This window comes from Oryctolagus cuniculus, chromosome 11 (assembly GCF_964237555.1).
Source record: "Oryctolagus cuniculus chromosome 11, mOryCun1.1, whole genome shotgun sequence".
NCBI lineage: Eukaryota > Metazoa > Chordata > Mammalia > Lagomorpha > Leporidae > Oryctolagus > Oryctolagus cuniculus.
The window spans coordinates 70,602,193-70,620,741 of record NC_091442.1 but is presented as its reverse complement, the minus strand read 5'-3'; the positions used below and the strand labels follow the sequence as shown (position 1 = coordinate 70,620,741).

The 18,549-nt window shown below is 42.5% G+C and overlaps 1 protein-coding gene across 1 annotated transcript; it reads left to right on the top strand.

Annotated features, from left to right (window-relative positions):
• Positions 1-686: 686 nt before the first annotated feature.
• On the top strand, positions 687-11,487 carry IL22 (interleukin 22). The gene is made up of 5 exons (XM_002711248.5): positions 687-4,387; positions 4,809-4,874; positions 4,979-5,122; positions 6,047-6,112; positions 9,381-11,487. The coding sequence occupies exons 1-5, from the start codon at positions 4,205-4,207 to the stop codon at positions 9,483-9,485; spliced, it is 564 nt and encodes a 187-aa protein (XP_002711294.2). The 5' UTR covers positions 687-4,204; the 3' UTR covers positions 9,486-11,487.
• The last annotated feature ends 7,062 nt before the right edge of the window (positions 11,488-18,549 follow it).

The following is an 18,549-nucleotide window of genomic DNA, read 5'->3' as shown; positions in this document are numbered from 1 at the left end:
TATGAAGCAATGACCATGTACATTGAACTGAGGAGTATGCTGACTACAAATATTTTTACCTGTAAATATTCTTTTTAGAATTGTATTTCAAATAATGCATTTCTAGTTGTGGATTTTTAAGTTGGAAAGTAGTTTTTTTTAAAGTTGTATCTTTAAACGGGCTATCAAAGAAGGAGACACCTTTCTCTGAAGGGAGGAAGGAACCTCCACTGTGATATGGCCTTGACTAAACAAGTTCAGAGTTGGTGAACTCAAGGGGCCTCCACAGCCTCAAAAGCTCATGGCAGGAGCCTCAGGTGATGACTGATGACATAAATAAGAGTGTCAATTGTTAAATCAACAATGGGAGTCACTGTGCACCTGCTCCCCACGTAAGATATCGGTCCTTAATGTGCTTTACTATGAGAGTTAACGATAACACTACTAGTCGAACAGCACTCTATATCTTGTGCGGTTGTGTGGGCGCAGTCTGTTGAAACCTTTGCTTAGTATATACTAAGTTGATCTTCTGTATATAAAGATAATTGAAAATGAAACTTGATGAAGAGTGGGATGGGAGAGGGAGTGGGAGATGGGAAGGCTACGGGAGGGAGGGAGGTTAGGGAGGGGAAAGCCACAACAATGCAAAAGTTGCACTTTGTAAATTCACATTTATTAAATTAAAAAAAGTATTAAAAATAAAAAATAAAGTTGTATCTTTAAAAATGCTTATTTATTTATTTTCAACTATTTGAAAATGGTGTGGGGAAAGGTCTTCCATCTACTTGTTCACTCTCCAAATGCCCATAACAGCCAGGGGCTGAGCCAGGCTGAAGTCAGGAGCTTGGAGCCCCATCCAGGTCTCCCACATGGATGGCAGGAACCCAAGTGTTTGGGCCATCATCTGATGCTTCCCAGATGCACTGGGAGGAAGCCAGATCAGAAGCAGAGTTAGGATTTGAACTGGCCTGATATGAGATGTGGGCATCCCAAGTAGTGGCTTAACCTGCTGCACAATACCTTCCCTAGGAAGTACTTTGATTTGTGCAGTCAGTGAGTATGTATTCATCACCTGCTGTATTACAGGCACTGTCCTGGGTACTAGGGCTAGTGCAGTGAATGAGACAGCAAAAGCCAACCTCTGGCTGGGGGCTCCAGTGAGCCCTTCCCGGCAGGTCCAGCATGGCACGCATCCAAGAGCATGGGTAGAGTCTGGTGAGGCCTGGGGTTGTGGTGGGTGGGGCGGTGGCCCTTCGTCTGGAATGGCTTCGAGAGACTTGCAAGTTCACGAGGAGACAACTGAAGAGAAGGCCCATTGTGATTTGAAAGGACTTAGCACATGGAAATATGTACTTGTTTGCCATGGTGTATCATTTGAGATTCCTGATATAACTGCTCAGAAGTCCACACAGAGCCCCACAGTAGATTTTCACTTTAGGGAGTTTGGTTAAGTTCACTAAAACCTTAGATCCTGGCTCCATTTACCCTGTCTAACCACAGATTGCTCCATCAGGAGCCCAACATGTATAAGAGACGTTTTTGTTACTAAAGACTGCTTTGTAATTTTCTGACATTTTATTCTTATTTAACAGCATTTATTCCTTATTTGGGCGTGATAATGAAGTTTGTAACGAGGACTAGATAAACCTCAATTTTAGAAGTCCCCCAACTACCTCCAAGTGAATTCCCAAAGACAGCAAATGCATTATTTAAATTCACAGATCTATTTGTCCACTCATTCAATATGCTCTTATTGATTCCTTCCCATTCACTGTTCTAAGTGTTGGAGTTACAAAGTTCAAAGAGATGGATTCTTCCCCCAAAGGTATGTGATTCAATGATACCAAAACTTACTTCTCCCTGGGAACAAAACAATACATGATTTTCAGTTTCCTAGGCAAGCCAATGAGAGCTTATTTTACACACAGAATAGCTTAAATCTTGTACTGATAGAATTATATAGTGTTCCAGGCAACAATGGCTGCGTCTCACATGATAGGAAACCCGATAAAGTTTCCTCATGTTTTCTTATGAACAAAACCAGGCAAACACTTTTAACAGGTCTAGATTTTTCCTTTTAATTTAGAGAAAAAATATTTTATTTGACTTTTTAATTGACAAATAAAATGGTATCTATTTGTTATGCAGCATGTTGTTTGGCTCCATGTGTGTATTGTGGAGGGTAAGCAGGGCTAACTAACATGTGAAGGGCCTCAGAAACTTGTTTTGGAATGTATGCTGTTAGGGATTTTCAGGTAGGCAATATATTGCTATTACCTGTGATCACCACGAGGTACGATAGATGAGTTGAGCTTATACTTCCTGTCTAAATGAACTCTTGTATCCTTTGGTCAGCAGTTTGCCACCACCCTACTTGCAGCCCCTGGCAACCATCCTTTTACCTTCTGCTTGGTGAGTTCATTGTGTTTAGATTCCACATATAAACAAGACCATGTGGTTTTATTTACTGTCTCTACCTTCCCTGTTGCATCTGTTCCCTAAGGCCACCTTCCCAAATGCTTAGTGTCCACACAGTGCTCTGATCCTTCTCTGTGACCCTCTCTTAGGTCTATGCCATTTTACAAAACGGTCAAGATTTTACAATTATTTGTATCCATTCTTCCAGCACAAACACTCTTTTTTTGTCTGTAAAAACAAATTTATTAAAAGGCTCATAATTATAAAAGAATATTAAAATGCACAGAAATTAACGAACATTAATTACAAATGCTATACCTTAGCCACATTGTAGGAAAAGCGTACGCATGTTTTGGATCTGCATAGGTTTTGACTTCTTAGGCATCTCACCACGCGAACGCAAGACGACGCTGCGAGCTGGGCTTCAGTGACGAGACCGTTCTGGCCCCGGCCCTGCCTGAACATTTTATGAAATTCTAGATGCACCTGCGATGCGAGGCCGGGGGGGGGGGTTGGTGTTTCAAAACAAAAAATGATCACAAACACTCTTATAAGTACTAGTTTTGAGGAGAAAAACCTGCTGAAACTAATTTGTACTAACTCACGTTCCTCCCCCTAGCAATAGACACTCGCATTTTGGTAGTAGTTGTGCCTGCTCCCTGCTCCCACTCCCTGGGAGAGTTTCCAGCCTGGGTTTTTGATCTTATATTATGACTCAATGTATTTCAACCATCGAAAGTCAACAAGGAACCACTAAGACATCTCAGAATCTCTTCTTCAGACAGGCATACGTACAATTAAAATTGTTAAAAGATTGTTTGAAAATATTACTTTGAGACTTGCATATTGCTTAGAATTAGTAAAAGAAGAATATCAAGGTGAATTACTGTATTCATGGTATTGTATTAAAAGATCATCTGTATGTTAAAAAATGGTGATCATATTCTTCAGTACTTGTATTTCAAAACGTAAATTGATATCAATTATAATTCAGTGATATGATTTTTATCATATTTTACATCTACTAAAATTGTTGTGATCATTTTCCAAGAGCCCTAAGGTAGAAAAAACCAGTAATGAGATTAGCTATTATTTTTTACAAAACATTAGTCTGGTGTAGGATTCAGCATGTTAAAAAAAAGACATAACTATGTTAAAACATGAAATAATCTCCAATCTGTCATAACTGCTTATTTGAAAGCAAAGAATACAACATATGGGTCATTTCTTTTTCTGGTCACCTCTAACAAGATAAGAATCTACAAAGCTGATAGGAAGATCAGTCCATGACCAAAATGCTTACTCAGTTACTACCGGAGATCAAAGAATGTTATACTAAATCTGGAATCTACTAAGACAAAGCAATTCTTTTCTTTGAAAAAATATATAGAGTTGAGAAAATTTCTGGGATTTGTCTGTAAAAGTACCCTCTGGGCCTTACTAGTGACGTTTTAGGGAAATGCGTCTCACGTTGGGAAGGTTGGGAGGCGGTGTTTTGTGGGCTCCGAGGGTGGTTATGTAGTTCTCAGAAAACAGTACTGGAAATTAGATAATTGCTGATGTCATATTTTTCACAATAAAAAAATTTGGTGTCCTGGGGGGCTATAAAAGCAGTCTCTTCTACCTTGCCCATCACAAGCAGAATCACCCAGACAGGTGAGTGTCTGAGCAAACTTGGTGCAACTGCTTTCTGTGGTGTGGGATCTCTCTGCTAAGTTCGTTCCGTCCCGCTGTCTCTGCCTCTTGTTCTCTGGGTACCAGGTTCTCCTTGCCCGCTCGCCCATTGTTCGAGTTGGAGTTGTCTGCAATGGCTGCCCTGCAGAAGTCTGTGATCTCGTTCCTGATGGGGACTCTGGGAGCCAGCGGCCTCCTGCTCATGGCCCTGGTGGCACACGGAGGAGCTGCGCTGCCCATCAGCTCCCACTGCAGGCTGGACGAGTCCAACTTCACTTCCTATATCACCAACCTCACCTTCATGCTGGCTAAGGAGGTACTCATCTCAGTCTGTCTTTCTCACCGTATCTTCTTGGAACCCACGTAGTTCTCGAGATGTCCCTCAGAACATTTTGAAGATCTTTAAGAAGCCATCATTTATCCCCCCCCCCCCAAGGAGATACTTTTTTATGGCTCTTCAAAGACTTCAGGGATTTGATTTTTTACCAGGACTCTTTCCTTTCATTTCGGCCTTAAGGAGACATACCTTGAGTTTTACCCAAAGAGGAGTCACTCAGTAGAACATCTGATAATCAATTCTGTCCTTTACTCCTCTGTGTATTCATGGAAACTCAAGTAGGCATCTGCATTCTGTCTAGTCTTTATGGAGGGGAAAGGGTGTGGAGCATATTTCCACTTACAGACTTGTCTTCTGTCTCTTCAATGTCTGGACAATTTCGCCTTTTCTTCTCTTCCAGGCCAATTCGGCAGATAACAACACAGATGTTCGTCTTATTGGGAATGAGCTGTTCCATGGAGTCAATGTAAGCTGTTGTTGTAATGAGCAGTACTTGGATCAGCAGGGTGGAGGGTTTGTATCTTCTGGGTGTCCCCTGACGTGACCCTTGCTGTTTGCTTCTACCTGCAGGAGAAAGACCACTGCTATCTGCTGAAGCACGTGCTCAACTTTACCCTTGAAGAAGTGCTGTTCCCCGAGTCTGATAGATTCCAGCCCTACATGCAGCAGGTGCTGTCCTTCCTGGCCAAGCTTAGCAACAATCTCAGCCAATGTGTAAGTTTTCTCAGCCTGTGTCCACCTACCTGTGACCACCTTCCTTCCGCCTCCCTCATATCCAGCTCCTTTCCCACAGTCCTCACCCTTTCCCCTACCCCTAGGCTGGCAGTGAAGTGTCTCCCTGTTCTCAGAGTCAGTTGGAATCATGGAAGCTTTGTTTTTGTTTTATCTGCTTTACATTTTGGCTTTTGTGGTGGTGAGAGGGCCTGGGAGACCAGTGTAGAGAAGGCTTATTTGTTTGTCCCTGGACAGGAAGCAACTGAGGTTCTGTAGGATGAGAACGGTGTTGGGAGCTGTAAAAGGTCTAGATGTGAAAACGGCCCCATTGAGTATAAGCTGTTGGAGCAGGGATGGCCAGGAGAAAGTAGAAGAAGGAGAAAGTGGCAGAGTTTAACGGTGGTGGTGGGTGGGCGAAGACTGCTCCCCTTTTAAAGTCATGTGAAGTGACAAAATCAGAGGAGGGTCAACTTGGTGCCCTTGGACATTGAAAACTATGACAACAGGTTGGAGCGGAGTGGGCAGGGTGAGCGGCCCTGCTCTTCACTGAGGGGGGAACCACCTTTTTTGCATAGCGCTTTTACCAACGTTTCTTGTACTGAGCACACAGTTTTGATTAGGTCCTGCTAGGGTTTTATTCCTAACAGATTTTGCATGCTCCGTTACACCCTTTCCACCAACTTAAAGCACAGTAGGTTTTCCTAAAGAGAAGAGATACTCTCTCTGTCAGAGAAGTGACAGGATTTAGTGTCCAAGGGCATTGAAAAGTGAAGAAAAATCCAGGTCACTGGCAGATGTAGGTCATTGTGGGCAAAATTAGTAAGAGCTTTGAATCCAGGTGCATTGTCACATACCTCAGATGCGTGTTGAGGTTCACAGCATTTCAGCAACGTTGACACAGTGACTCTTGTTTTCAATTCGTAGCATATTGAAGGCGATGACCAGCATATCCAGCGGAATGTGCAGCAGCTGAAGGACACAGTGAAGCAGGTGACGTTGATATCTGTTACTGCTAAGTCAGCCAGTGGGAGAGACAATGCTTTTCTATCTTTTCTTATTTTTTCCTCTCACTTTGTGATTTTTTTAAAACTTGAGTCTTTTAACATCAAGTGGATTGCTTAGATGCATGTATATTTAGATGTGTGTCTTTGTCGTCTTTCTACTGTCTAATCTATCATCTATCTATACATATATTTCCAAATTTTACAAGTCATAGAATTCTAGAAATGCCTGGGAAGTTGGGTCATCTACTTTTTTTTTTTTTTTTTTTTTTTTGGACAGGCAGAGTTAGACAGTGAGAGAGAGACAGACAGACAGAAAAGTCTTCCTTCCGTTGGTTCACCCCTCAAGTGGCCGCTACAGCCAGCGTGCTGTGCCAATCTGAAGCCAGGAGCCAGGTGCTTCCTCCTGGTCTCCCATGTGGATGCAGAGCCCAAGCACTTGGGCCATCCTCCACTGCCTTCCAGGGCCACAGCAGAGAGCTGGACTGTAAGAGGAGCAACCGGGACAGAACAGGCGCCCCAACTGGGACTAGAATCCGGTGTGCCGGCACCGCAGGGGGAGGATTAGCCTAGTGAGCCATGGTGCAGGCTGGGTCATCTACTTTTACCACCCCATGTTCTTGGGGAAGCCAGTGGTAGAGCCATGGTTAGAATGCAGGTGTCCTGGCTTCCAGTCCTGCATTTTGCCTGGGAGAATATTAAGTATTAGACTTAGAGTAAGTGATTATTAGGGAAATTTCATATTCCTGTGGACTCATGTAATCTGAAGAAGCACTTGTTCAAAAGCAGAAAAGGATCTGAGGACAAACTCATTTGAAACAGTTTTAGAAGGCCATTAATTTGATGCTCTGAAACTTGGTGAACTGAAACCCAGAATGACAGTAACAAGAGAACTGAATTTGCATATAGGCCGAATTTCTGAATCATTGATATTTTCACTGAATTATCACGACATAATAGCCAATAACACAATGGATTTTCATTTAAAAGCAAAACTAGAGAGGCCCTGGTTTCTTTTATATTTTTTCAAATAAAGTGAAAATATTAGTTATGGGTTCATTCTAGTGAAATGAAAGTCTGAATTGAAATTCTTTTCTTCCACTCTTCCTTTGCTTGCTTTCTGGTTTCTTCCTTCCCTCTTATCAAACCCCTGGCTACCACCTTTCAACCATGAGCTGGTGTACATTTTGATGGCGAATGGTACCACTAGGTCGCCCATTTGTGGAAGGCTCACTCTAGCAGCTGTCACTCACCCCAGACCAGAGGAATGATTTGCAGCAGTCAAAGCGATGCTTTTACAAGCAGGTGCAAATACATACACAGAAACAGCAGGGCTCTGAGTTGATGGAATTTTCAGTCACTAGCTTAATCTCAAGCCCTTTTTTTCTATCTTGGTTTTTTGAAAAAGTGTTTCTTCTTGAGCACATATTGATGGCTATGACTGTTTCTTCTTTTGATAATTGCAGGCTTTGTGGTTTTTCATGGTGATGCTTAGGCCTCTCGCTAGAGAACTGTTCCCTAGACATGAAGGATTGAATGTTGGCAGGCCCAAGGCAGGCTTTGCTTTTCTCATTTAAAAAAAAAAAATCCCTGAGGTCAGCTTACTTAGTTGTCCTCAGAAAAGTAAAGTGTGAGAGGCACAAATCTCATGGTGGTCTGTGTGGGAAAACAGATGTTTTTTAAAGCCCTTAGTCTGTTTTGAGCATCTTGAGAGCACCCAATTTTACAAGTGTAGTGGTTTGCCATATGGAAGGATGTTGGTGTGTTGCCTTCATTGTAGCTTTGTAGCTTCAGGGAGTACAGGCAAGAGAGAGAGGGGCTATGAAGGGAGAACTCAATGGGTGGAAAAACTGGTCAGAGCTGTCTGAATTGGGAGGGGAGTCTTGGGATGATCAAAGTCACTGGAGATCAAAGCGGAGGGCTGGCGTAGTAGTAGCAGTGTAGAATGCAGGACACATGATAAGGCCCAATGAGCTCGACAATTCCTCATAGGCTTGGGAGTCTTTTATATATAAATATAAATCTTTTGGCATAAATCAAAGGGATGGAAAGGTGGGATGGTGGAGATCAAGAAAACAAAATATAGAGGACAATGATGATGGGGTGTTTCCTTCTTTTTTAAAAATAAGATTTATTTTATTTACCTGAAAAGCAGAATGACACAGAGAGAAGGAGAGCAGGGTGGGGTGGGGGGGATAATTCCATGCACTGGTTCAAATGGCTGCAACAGTCAGAGCCAGTCCAGGTCAAAGTCAGGAGCCAGCAACTCCATTCAGGTCCCCTACATGTGTGGCAGGGGCCCACATTCTTGGGCTATCTTCTGCTGCTTTCCCAGGCACAGTAGCCAGGAGCTGGATGCAAAATAGAACAGCTGGGACTGGAATAGGTGTTCTGATATGAGATGCCAGATGGGATTTTTCCTGAAATAATCCAGAGTAGGTGTAACAGACCAGGAGACTTTCAGAAGACAATGCTTTGACCTTGATTTTTTTTTTCCCACTGAGTTTGAGAGCCTTATCTGCACACAGCTTGGAAGGAGGGGAAGAGAAGGAATATTAAAACCTGCATCTGGCTTTTGTTAATTAAAGCAACCAGAATGGATATATTTGGTGTTTTCCACACAAAAGTGAAAGTCTATTTGTTTTTCTTTGTCAAGAAGGTGGGAGCACAAAAAGCCCAAGGATTGATAAATGTGCACTTTTGATTCAAGGCTGCTTGAACTGAATTGTTGTCAATACTTGGTCATAGACTGTAGTGGACCACGTGGCAGGGCAAGCCATAGTGGGTGGTACTCAGGATCCACTGATCTCAGCATAACTTCCATCTGCTTATTCTGGTTAGGAAGATGTGGGCAACCCTCTGCTATACCCCTCCCCCCATTAAGTGTTTCCATTTATTTTTAGTTGGCAAAGAACAGTTGTGTATGTTTAGGGCATACAATGTGATATTTTAATATACGTATCCATTGCAGAAAGAGTCCATCCACCTAATTAACACACCCTTCCACAACTTCATTAGTGTGAGGTACAATGGAGATGGATGCCTATTGGTGCCCTCTCAGCTCACATAGCCACAATTTAAGGTCTTTGCCAAATCATATTAGGCGCCTGCTAAAAGGGTATTATTATTATTATTATTCCTTTGAAGTACACTAAAACTTGTTTGCTATATCCAGCAAGCTAATCATACCATTTGCCTCTAATTTGTTTCTCTTTAGAAAATCTGATATAAATACTTTTGTATTCTTATTTTCCCAGCTTGGAGAGAGTGGAGAGATCAAAGCAATTGGAGAACTGGATCTGCTGTTTATGGCCCTGAGAACTGCCTGCGTTTCACCGGAGCAAAGCTGGAAAATGAGTTAACTCACCTTCGTGCCTGTTAAGAATCTCAATAAGGTTTCTGGAGAGATTTTTTTTTTTTACTAAAAGGAAAACTGGAAACTCTTCGTAGGTAGATTCCAAACAAACCTCTCCTTACTTCATAAGGAAATCGATGCCACTTTTGTCCATAAGACCAGAAGGTAGCTTTCCCAAGCAAAAAGTGATTTATCAATGACATTTTCTTGAAACAAGTGTTTCATACACATAAAATAACTTATTTTTAAGCAATTATCTATTTCCACCAAAAAGATTACTTCCCATTCCTTTAGGAAAAAAATCTCAAATAACTTCATGTGTCTATAATCAATACTTTATATTTATAAATGTATTTATTATTATACATATGCATTTTATTTATGTGAGTTTATTTATAGAAATGATGTTTCATATTACCACTTGATTAAAATTCTAATATTAATATTTTGACAATAATTATGAAGCTATTATTTGATCTTAATAAACACGTGGACATCCTAAGTATTGTATCTGGTGGTTTTTCTCCTTGAATATCATCACCGTCATGTGATCACTCTCATAATTTTATTCTTGACTCTAAGTAAAATAAGGTAACTCTTGGTATTATCCCCATTTTACAAATAAAAGAAAATGGAAGCAGGAATATATTATAACTCCAAGTAGCTGAGCTCATTGAGCTCCGTCTATGTGATTCAAGACTTCCTGTTGTATTGCCTGTATTTGTGTTGATTCTGCACATAAGGAAAGATAGGGCATCAAAAGGAATCCCTCAGTGTTATTAGCAATTTGTGGATAAGAGAAAGAAGTGGGATTGCTGGGGAGAAATACATGCATCCTGTCTTGTTGGAAAGGACCTGTTGTAGTTGTTTCAAGGCTATTAGGGAGGATGTTCTCTGGTCTTCCTGTAAACAAGGCAATACAATAACAAGGAAGCTGTCTGTGTCTACTACCAGTGAAGTTTCACACTGATAGAGAAGTCCTGGAGGTGGAAGATGAGCAGAGAGGGAGAGAGAGAAAGAGAGAGGAAGCGAGAGTGAATCATGTGTCTTTAACATTTGTACAGTGGTACTGAGAAGAGAGAGCAGAGGTAGAGAAAAAGGTTGGACTAGCCCTACCCAGAAGGATAGACAAAGGGTGCCAGTGTGGAGCCATTTCTTGGGGGAAGGGCTTTTAGAGATTCTACAGGTCATTTGTAGAGTCAGTAAGAGTTAGAAGTCAAGGGTTAGTAGCCTGAAGAGTTTCCTTGGGTTTATTCCACAGGTCACCCACCAGTTGCCTGCCTAGTTCCTGCAGGATTTGGTCACGTCTGGTGTTGAGGGGTGAGCACTTATGTAAACTGCACACTCACACGAGGAGTTTATACTTTCAGGTTTGAGCTCCAAATGCTGAGAAATATCAATATTAGACCTCAGGGATGATGAAATTGTAGTTATTTATAGAGAAAATAAGGTTTTGAGCTTTTTCCTCTCTTCTTCCAAGTGAGTCCCACTGGGACCAGAGCAAACCCAAGTGTCCTGGTCACTGATGGAAAAAAAAGTGGATAAGACTGAGATGACTGATCTTGACCACCAAGAGGAAATCGCATTGCTGCTACACTACGAGGGCTAAGTGGACAGTAACTGGACAATGGGGAGTCACTAGGATGTCTTGTAATATCCCCTCGCTCAAGAGTCTCACCAAGGGAAAACTGCATCAACCCCAAAGAGACAGGATCATTAGGTTCTTCTAATTCACTTCTACAGGAATGAAGGGTTAAGTCACTTTATCAGATGAAGGTCTTCATCCCACTGAGATGCAGACAGAGGGTAAAGGGAAATGGAATGAGTGAAGTCCAAAGTTATTAAATGTTGGTCTGTGCAGAAAGAACAGGTCTTCAAAGAAGGAGGTACCTTTCTCTGAAGGGAGGAGAGAACCTCCACTTTGACTATGACCTTGTCTAAACAAGATAAGAGTCGGAGAACTCAAGGGGCTTCCATAGCCTTGGAAACTCATGACTGGAGCATAGGGAGATTACTGATGCCATAAACAGGAGTGTCAATTTGTAAAGTCAACAACAGGAGTCACTGTGCACTTACTCCTCATGTAGGATCTCTGTCCTTAATGTGCTGTACATTGAGACTTAATGCTATAACGAGTACTCAAACAGTATATTTCACTTTGTGTTTCTATGTGGGTGCAAACTGTTGAAATCTTTACTTAATGTATGCTAAACTGATCTTCTGTTAAAAAAATTATCAATTCCCAACTTGACTCTCACTGGGATTAAACATGACAATAGGTCTGATCTGATTTCATCATCATTTAAAAAATCATCTATTATTTTTCACTTTATGTTTCTGTGTGGGAGCAAACTGTTGAAATCCTTACTTAATGTATGCTAAACTGATCTTCTGTATATAAAGAGAATCGAAAATGAATCTTGATGTGAATGGAAGGGGAGAGGGAGTGAGAAAGGGGAGGGTTGCAGGTGGGAGGGACGTTATGGGGGGGAAGCCATTGTAATCCATCAGCCATACTTTGGAAATTTATATTCATTAAATAAAAGTTAAAAAAAATTTTGGTCTGTGGACAGCAATGCAAGAAGATGCAGAGCTGATATGCTTTCTCTGAGGGAGTTGCTTGATCTTTCTTCTCCTCTATTCCAGCTTATATGAAGAGTACTTGCGTTGTCTAATATTTTAGTGGGAATGTGACCACACTGACAATACCTTCTTATGATATATTGGTAGCTGATGAGATTCCATGTGTTTCTTGAGTAGGAAACATACCTTTTTTTTTTTTTTCCATCACCACCAGGATAAAGACAAGAGTGGATGTTGAGGACAAAAAGAACCAGTTGTGCCCATTTGGCCATCTGGTTTCCTACTCTTTTTTCATGTTTCTTTGTGTCCAGAGAGGCTGACATAGATGGATTGCCTGGCATGCATGATTTCTCTCTGGCTTTTGATTTCATCTGGCTAAAGGAGAAGTTAGCAGGAGATTGAAGGGTTAGTGTTTAAAAGGTCAGGGTATTGATTCTCTGGGGAGCCTTCCTGCCAGGCTGCCATCCAGAACATGAGGCTACTTCTCTGAAAAGCCCCAGCTCCTGGTACAGCCCTTCTTCATTTAGCTCCCTTTCTCCTTTCCCATAAATTGTTCTCCATCCTGGCCCCCAAAGGCTTGTAGTTATTGTTAACCCCATGGCATTGCACCGCTTCTCTTTGGTTTCCCTAAACTTTCCACACCTTAACAGAAGCCAATCCCTTATTAAACTCCTCTCCGTTGTCCCATAGGCATGTGCCATGTTTTCCTGCTGGGACTCTGAATCGTTTACCCTTCTTCTCTTACTCCTCCCCAACCCCATGGAGCAGCAGGATGCAACCTGAAAGTTCAGATGAGTTCATTTATTGACAATAAACCCAGCCAGCTTTTGGCATATCTGGGTTGTATGAAAGCATTTGAACCTGTAATAATCAGAAATGACAGTCTCTTGGTTTTTAAAATTAAAACACTTTGTTGAATACATTATTCTCTGTGTGTCTCCCACAGGTTTCACCACAGGAAAACAGAGGTGCTTAGGCAGTGTGCACTGTGTCCCAAGGGGTACTGAAGACCCTCTTCTCCCTTTCGGCCCTGGGAGTTCCTGTATCCCTTTCTGTGGCTGATCCCAGCCCTCTTGGCAATCTTGACATCAGGCTACTATCCCACTAGGCGATGAGAGATGTAGGCAGCCTTTGGACAAGTCAAGGCCAAGGAGGATGGTGGTCAAAAGCATTCTGTGGAAATTGGCTGGTGTTGCAGAGAAGCAGAGAAGTCGCTTGCATGTGTTGATGCCTGCTGACCTTTCGTGCTTCCTTGATGTGCCGCCTGTTTTGTATATAAATATCGCTGAGACGCTGGAATAAATGAGCCTTGATCAGCTCTTTGTCTTGGCTCCATTCTCTGTGCCCTTGTTCCTCTTTTCATTCCCACTCCCTCCTTCAGGTTCTGTTTGACTGGTGCGGCTAGCCCACACAGGTGGCGCCCGAACAGGGACCTGAATAGGAGAGAACTGCATGAGGAACCCTGAAAAAGGAAGGAAGCTGCCGCTCGATACTGTGGAGGAGTAGGTGAGTACCCACTACCTGTAATCCTCAGTAAGCAATAGATGGGGCCATATGGGACAAGCACAGGGACAAAGAGAGGTAATTAAGGCCGTTAAAAATGTGCTCCAGATGCAGGGAATAGGGTTAAAGAGACAAACCGTAGAGCAATTTGTTAGCGCTGTTGAAAAAATTAGTCCTTGGTTTGCTGAAGAGGGTGTTGTGGATGAAGAATATTGGGATTTATTAGGAGAAGAGTTGAAAGCCCATTTGCGGGCTTTTGGTCCCGATGATCTCCCTGTTATCACATTTTCTTTATGATCTCTGATAAAAGAAGCATTATCGGCACAAAAAGGAAAGGTTAGTGTTTGGTGGGCCACACGGAGCCTCCAGGAAACATTTGAGGAGGTGCGCAATCAGGCGTCGCAGGCAGAAGAACCGCTCCCTTGTGACACCGTGCCACAAAAACTGACAAATCCAGAAAGAAAGGCTTCAGAATATGGACCACTTGTGCTTGGACTCCTGGAACTCCCCTGCAGTTCTTTGGCACCAGGACTATGGTTACCCACAGGTGGGGATGGAAGAATCACACAAGATCTCGCCTGCAAGATACCTTCTCCTGTCCTGCTAATCAGCCATGTTCCATGATGAATTTGACAGTAATTGGATAAAATGTAACTACTTAAACTAGGAATGAAAAATATAAATCAGTGTACACTGGACACCCCCCCCACCCTGTATTTAAATATTTCAGCTGAAGTAAATGTTACCTGTTGTAAAGTTAGTATTACTATGTGAAATGAGGAATTGTGCTGACAAAGTGTTGGGACTGCAGTACAACAATGTAATTCTTCCATCACTGAATTCAGTGTTACCCATTCTGTTCTGTATTATGTACTAACTCTACCCCTATTACTGATAGGAATGCTTGGGCAGATTATGCTTGGTTTGCTTTACAAAAGAATGTAAATAAAAATACTCCGCAAATAGTTAGGATTCTACAAACCTGCAAAAATGTAACAATTACAGATAATAAGAGGCTACTAGTATTCTGGCTAAATGGTTACCCACCGTGTTCCATCCACCGGGAAATCTGCTGTCTTATCAAAAAGAAATGTTGCAAATATTTAATGAAACCCAAATCACTAATTCTAGAGTAATATATATCCTAACTCAAAAGAAAAAGCCCAACGACAAATAATGGAAAATCACCCAAAATATGGCAAACTCTATTTAAGATACTATGTTTATGCAACCACACTTAGAAGGATACTATATAGATAATAAAAATATTAGTTACTCTTTAGATCAATGTGAAGATACTAATCAAGGACCGTCTTGCTACAGTATCCTTAAAGCAATGGAGCCATGTCTATTGCAACATTCTGTTAATCTATGCTCCTTTACCATCTTTCCTTTAAATAATTTCAGTGTACTCTATGAGGTTGCCCCTCAACATGTCTGTTCAGCAAGTAACAATGCCTCAGATCTCCATGCCATGGGATTGTCTCAGGCTGTCTGCAGCAGCTTGAGTTGCTCTATTGGATCGCTGATGTTTTTTATGTCCCTGACATGCGTGCCCAAGAGGTTGATTCCCCTAGGATATATCTCAATTTATCCTTGAAACACATTGAATTATTTTTGTATTTGATTACTGGATGTATACTTGTATGAGAAATTTGTATTTTATTCTTATGATGCAACGAGCCCATGTTAATTGTGCCTACACCTCGATGCAACCCTAATGTGAGGACGGATTTTTAGGATGGAGAGGCTAGGTTTGGCTCTGGTAAACAAGTAACTTGTCTGCTGGAAGACCTTCTCCTGCTCCTTGGGAACCTGGCCAGTTCCCCGGGAGGAGGATAAAGGAATGTTTCTGATAAACAGGTGGGCTTTGTGTCTCTGCTCTCTGGCCAGGATCTGAGACAGGACGCACTGCTTGCCTAAAATCTTGGCAATGAGCCCCCTTTGTCCTTGGGGGCTTTGGGAGGGAGCTGGAGCAAGCCTCTGCTGCTGCTGTTCCATCCTGGGGGAACACACAGTCATGCTAAACGTTGAACGTGCTCGTGATGAGGGATTAGCAAAATGGATTCACTTAGAAACAGGACATTCAGGACCTGCCATTATGCACAGATCCTCTCTTTGTTTCTGCTCTATGTTGGACCGTTGTTGCTTTTCTTACTTTGTTTGGGATGCCTTCTGTGTGTTTTGCAACTTATGCTAAATGCATTACAGTCTGTATGGGCCGAGATTCATCATGTAAAACTCCGTACCAAACCTCCCTTGTAATCAAGATAATTGTTATTTGGTCATACATTTTGTCCGTCCAAGACTTTTGCTTAATGCCTAGCTGGAATGATCCTCAGAGACGGGTAAGACACTCAGCATCCTGTACCAACCTAAGACAGGGCTCTAGACCAACCTGCCAGAGTTACCAATGATGGGTAAGGACAGAGATGACTGAGGGCAACCTAAGACAGAGGCCATTCTCAATAAAATAAAAAAGGGGAAAATGTAGGCAGCCTTTGGACAAGTCAAGGCCAAGGAGGATGGTGGTCAAAAGCATTCTGTGGAAATTGGCTGGTGTTGCAGAGAAGCAGAGAAGTCGCTTGCATGTGTTGATGCCTGCTGACCTTTCGTGCTTCCTTGATGTGCCGCCTGTTTTGTGTATAAATATCGCTGAGACGCTGGAATAAATGAGCCTTGATCAGCTCTTTGTCTTGGCTCCATTCTCTGTGCCCTTGTCCCTCTTTTCATTCCCACTCCCTCCTTCAGGTTCTGGTGCGGCTGGCCCCCACAGAGAGAATTATGGCACCTAAATAATTCTGACTTTCCTCAACCTTGTGTTTTGTCTGCTTCTCTTATGTGTGGCCCTTCCTTCTCCTTTCTCCTCGTCCCTGTTACAGCTGCTGACATTACTCAGGGTTACCCTACGTGCTTCTAGCAATCACATCCTTCCTTGCTTCCATCATGTGGAGCTATCTGGGGTCACTCTCTGCATCTTGTGTCTTAACTGTGTGTTCAGTTACACTTCAATGCTACCTGGAAATCAAGCAGTTGTACCCTTTGCAGTCGGTGCTGTGTCTTTCAAAGTCCACATGCTGTGAGATGCTTTTCTAAGCTGCTGTTTCATCTGTGACGTTTTCATCTTGGCTTTGCTACAGATGCTATTTTTAGGTATAATGCCCGCCCAGGAGCTTTATGAAGCTTAGTATTGCTGCTGTTCAGTAAACAACTATTTGGATCAGCAGGTATACAAGATTCTGTGCAAGGGGCTATGAAAGTGCACGGTTAGATTTTATTTTGGTGCTTTTGTGAGAAAAACCAGCACGTGAAGGCACAGGCACAGGTGACCTGTAATATAGTATAGGACAGGTGCTGACAAGATGGTGCTCATCATTGGGGAAGATGCCAAAGTGTATTTGAACTCATCTTTGGAGGATGAAAAGGATCTCTACAGATTCAAATGCCATCTCTGTGAGGTTTTCCCTTTATCTTTCCATGTGCAACCTGAGCATAGCTGATTGCTCCACCGTCAGCACTCTCAAGGCATGATATGCACCTCCCTCCTGGCATTTGTCACATGGCAGTTTAATCATTTGTTCTGGGTCTGTTTTGAGAGCTTTGTCAAGACAGAAACTGTTCACATTTGTGTTCCTGGGGTCTAAAAATACCTGGCACATTATAGATGCTCATTAAATGCCTGGGAGGGAGGCAGAGGTGTTCGAGGACATGGGTAAGCCAAGGGTTGGAGGCCTGAAAGGGACAGAGTGCTCAGGCGGAAGGACAGGGGTTCACTGTGGCTGAGGCACAGTTGTGTGGGCTGACACATAGGGGATGACCAGCAGATAGCAACATTAATTGCACACAACTTTCTATTTCTAGTGTCTCAGTTACAGATGGGACTAAGGAATATGGAGTTCAGTAGACCATCAAGAATTTGGCTCCTACAATGCCTCAGTCCCTAATCCACTCTGGGATGATTTTCCATGGCACCAATATTCTGTAATTTTCCCTTTCTTTTCTGACACCCACAAACACTTCCATCACCAAATGCCCCATAAGAATTAGCAGAAAGCTGATGTTGCTGATGGCATAGAATGAAATTAATTCAAAATCTAAATAGAAAGCAGTTAAGTCACTTCTGATATAGTCATACAAGAGATGTTACCTCCAGGGGACATTCTGTCAGGGACCAGCCTACTTGGACCACTTCTGCTGATAATCAGTGAAGTGTGAAGGCATCTGGGAGTCCCTGGACTAAAGCAATGGAAGCATCATTTGTACTTTCTTCCCTCGGTTTTGTCAAACTTGCTATGCTTTTGTCTTTAGAAGGTGATTCCAGTGTCTGGTGGCTTGTGCGTAAGTTCACTGTCTCATAATCTTTATTCAGAAGATTCCTTGTCCTGAAAATGAGGAGTGTGACACATACCCTTGTGGAAGAATTATATTATTCCATCTTGGCTGGAAGTGGAATTCTCTAACTTTCTGGATGTTCATAAGAGAGAAATGAAGTGCACTCCTCTCCCTATTTGCTGCACCCCAAAATGGACCCACTCCTGGCAGACTTCTCACATCTTTTTGGCCAAAAACTGCTCATGTGGGCTGGTGTTGTGGTGCAGTGGGTTAAGCCTCTGCTTGGGACGCTGGCATCCCATAGTGGACTGCCTGTTTGAGTTCTGGTTATTCCACTTCTGATCTAGCTCCCTTTTATACACCTGGGAAAGAAGTGAATAATGACCCAAGTACTTGAGTCCCTGCCACTCACATCAGAGATCTGGGCGGAGTTCCTGGTTCCTCACTTCAGCCTGGCCCAGGCCTGGCTGTTGCAGGCATATGGGGGAGTGAACCAGTGGATGAAAGATCTCTCTCTCTCTCATCTCCATTTATCTCTGTCTCTATCTCTGTTTATCTCTGTTACTCTTTGAAATAAATAAGTAAAAAAAATACTGCTTATGTGCTCATGGAAGTTATGGGCTGATTGGGGCAAACTTTTGGGGGACAGGAAA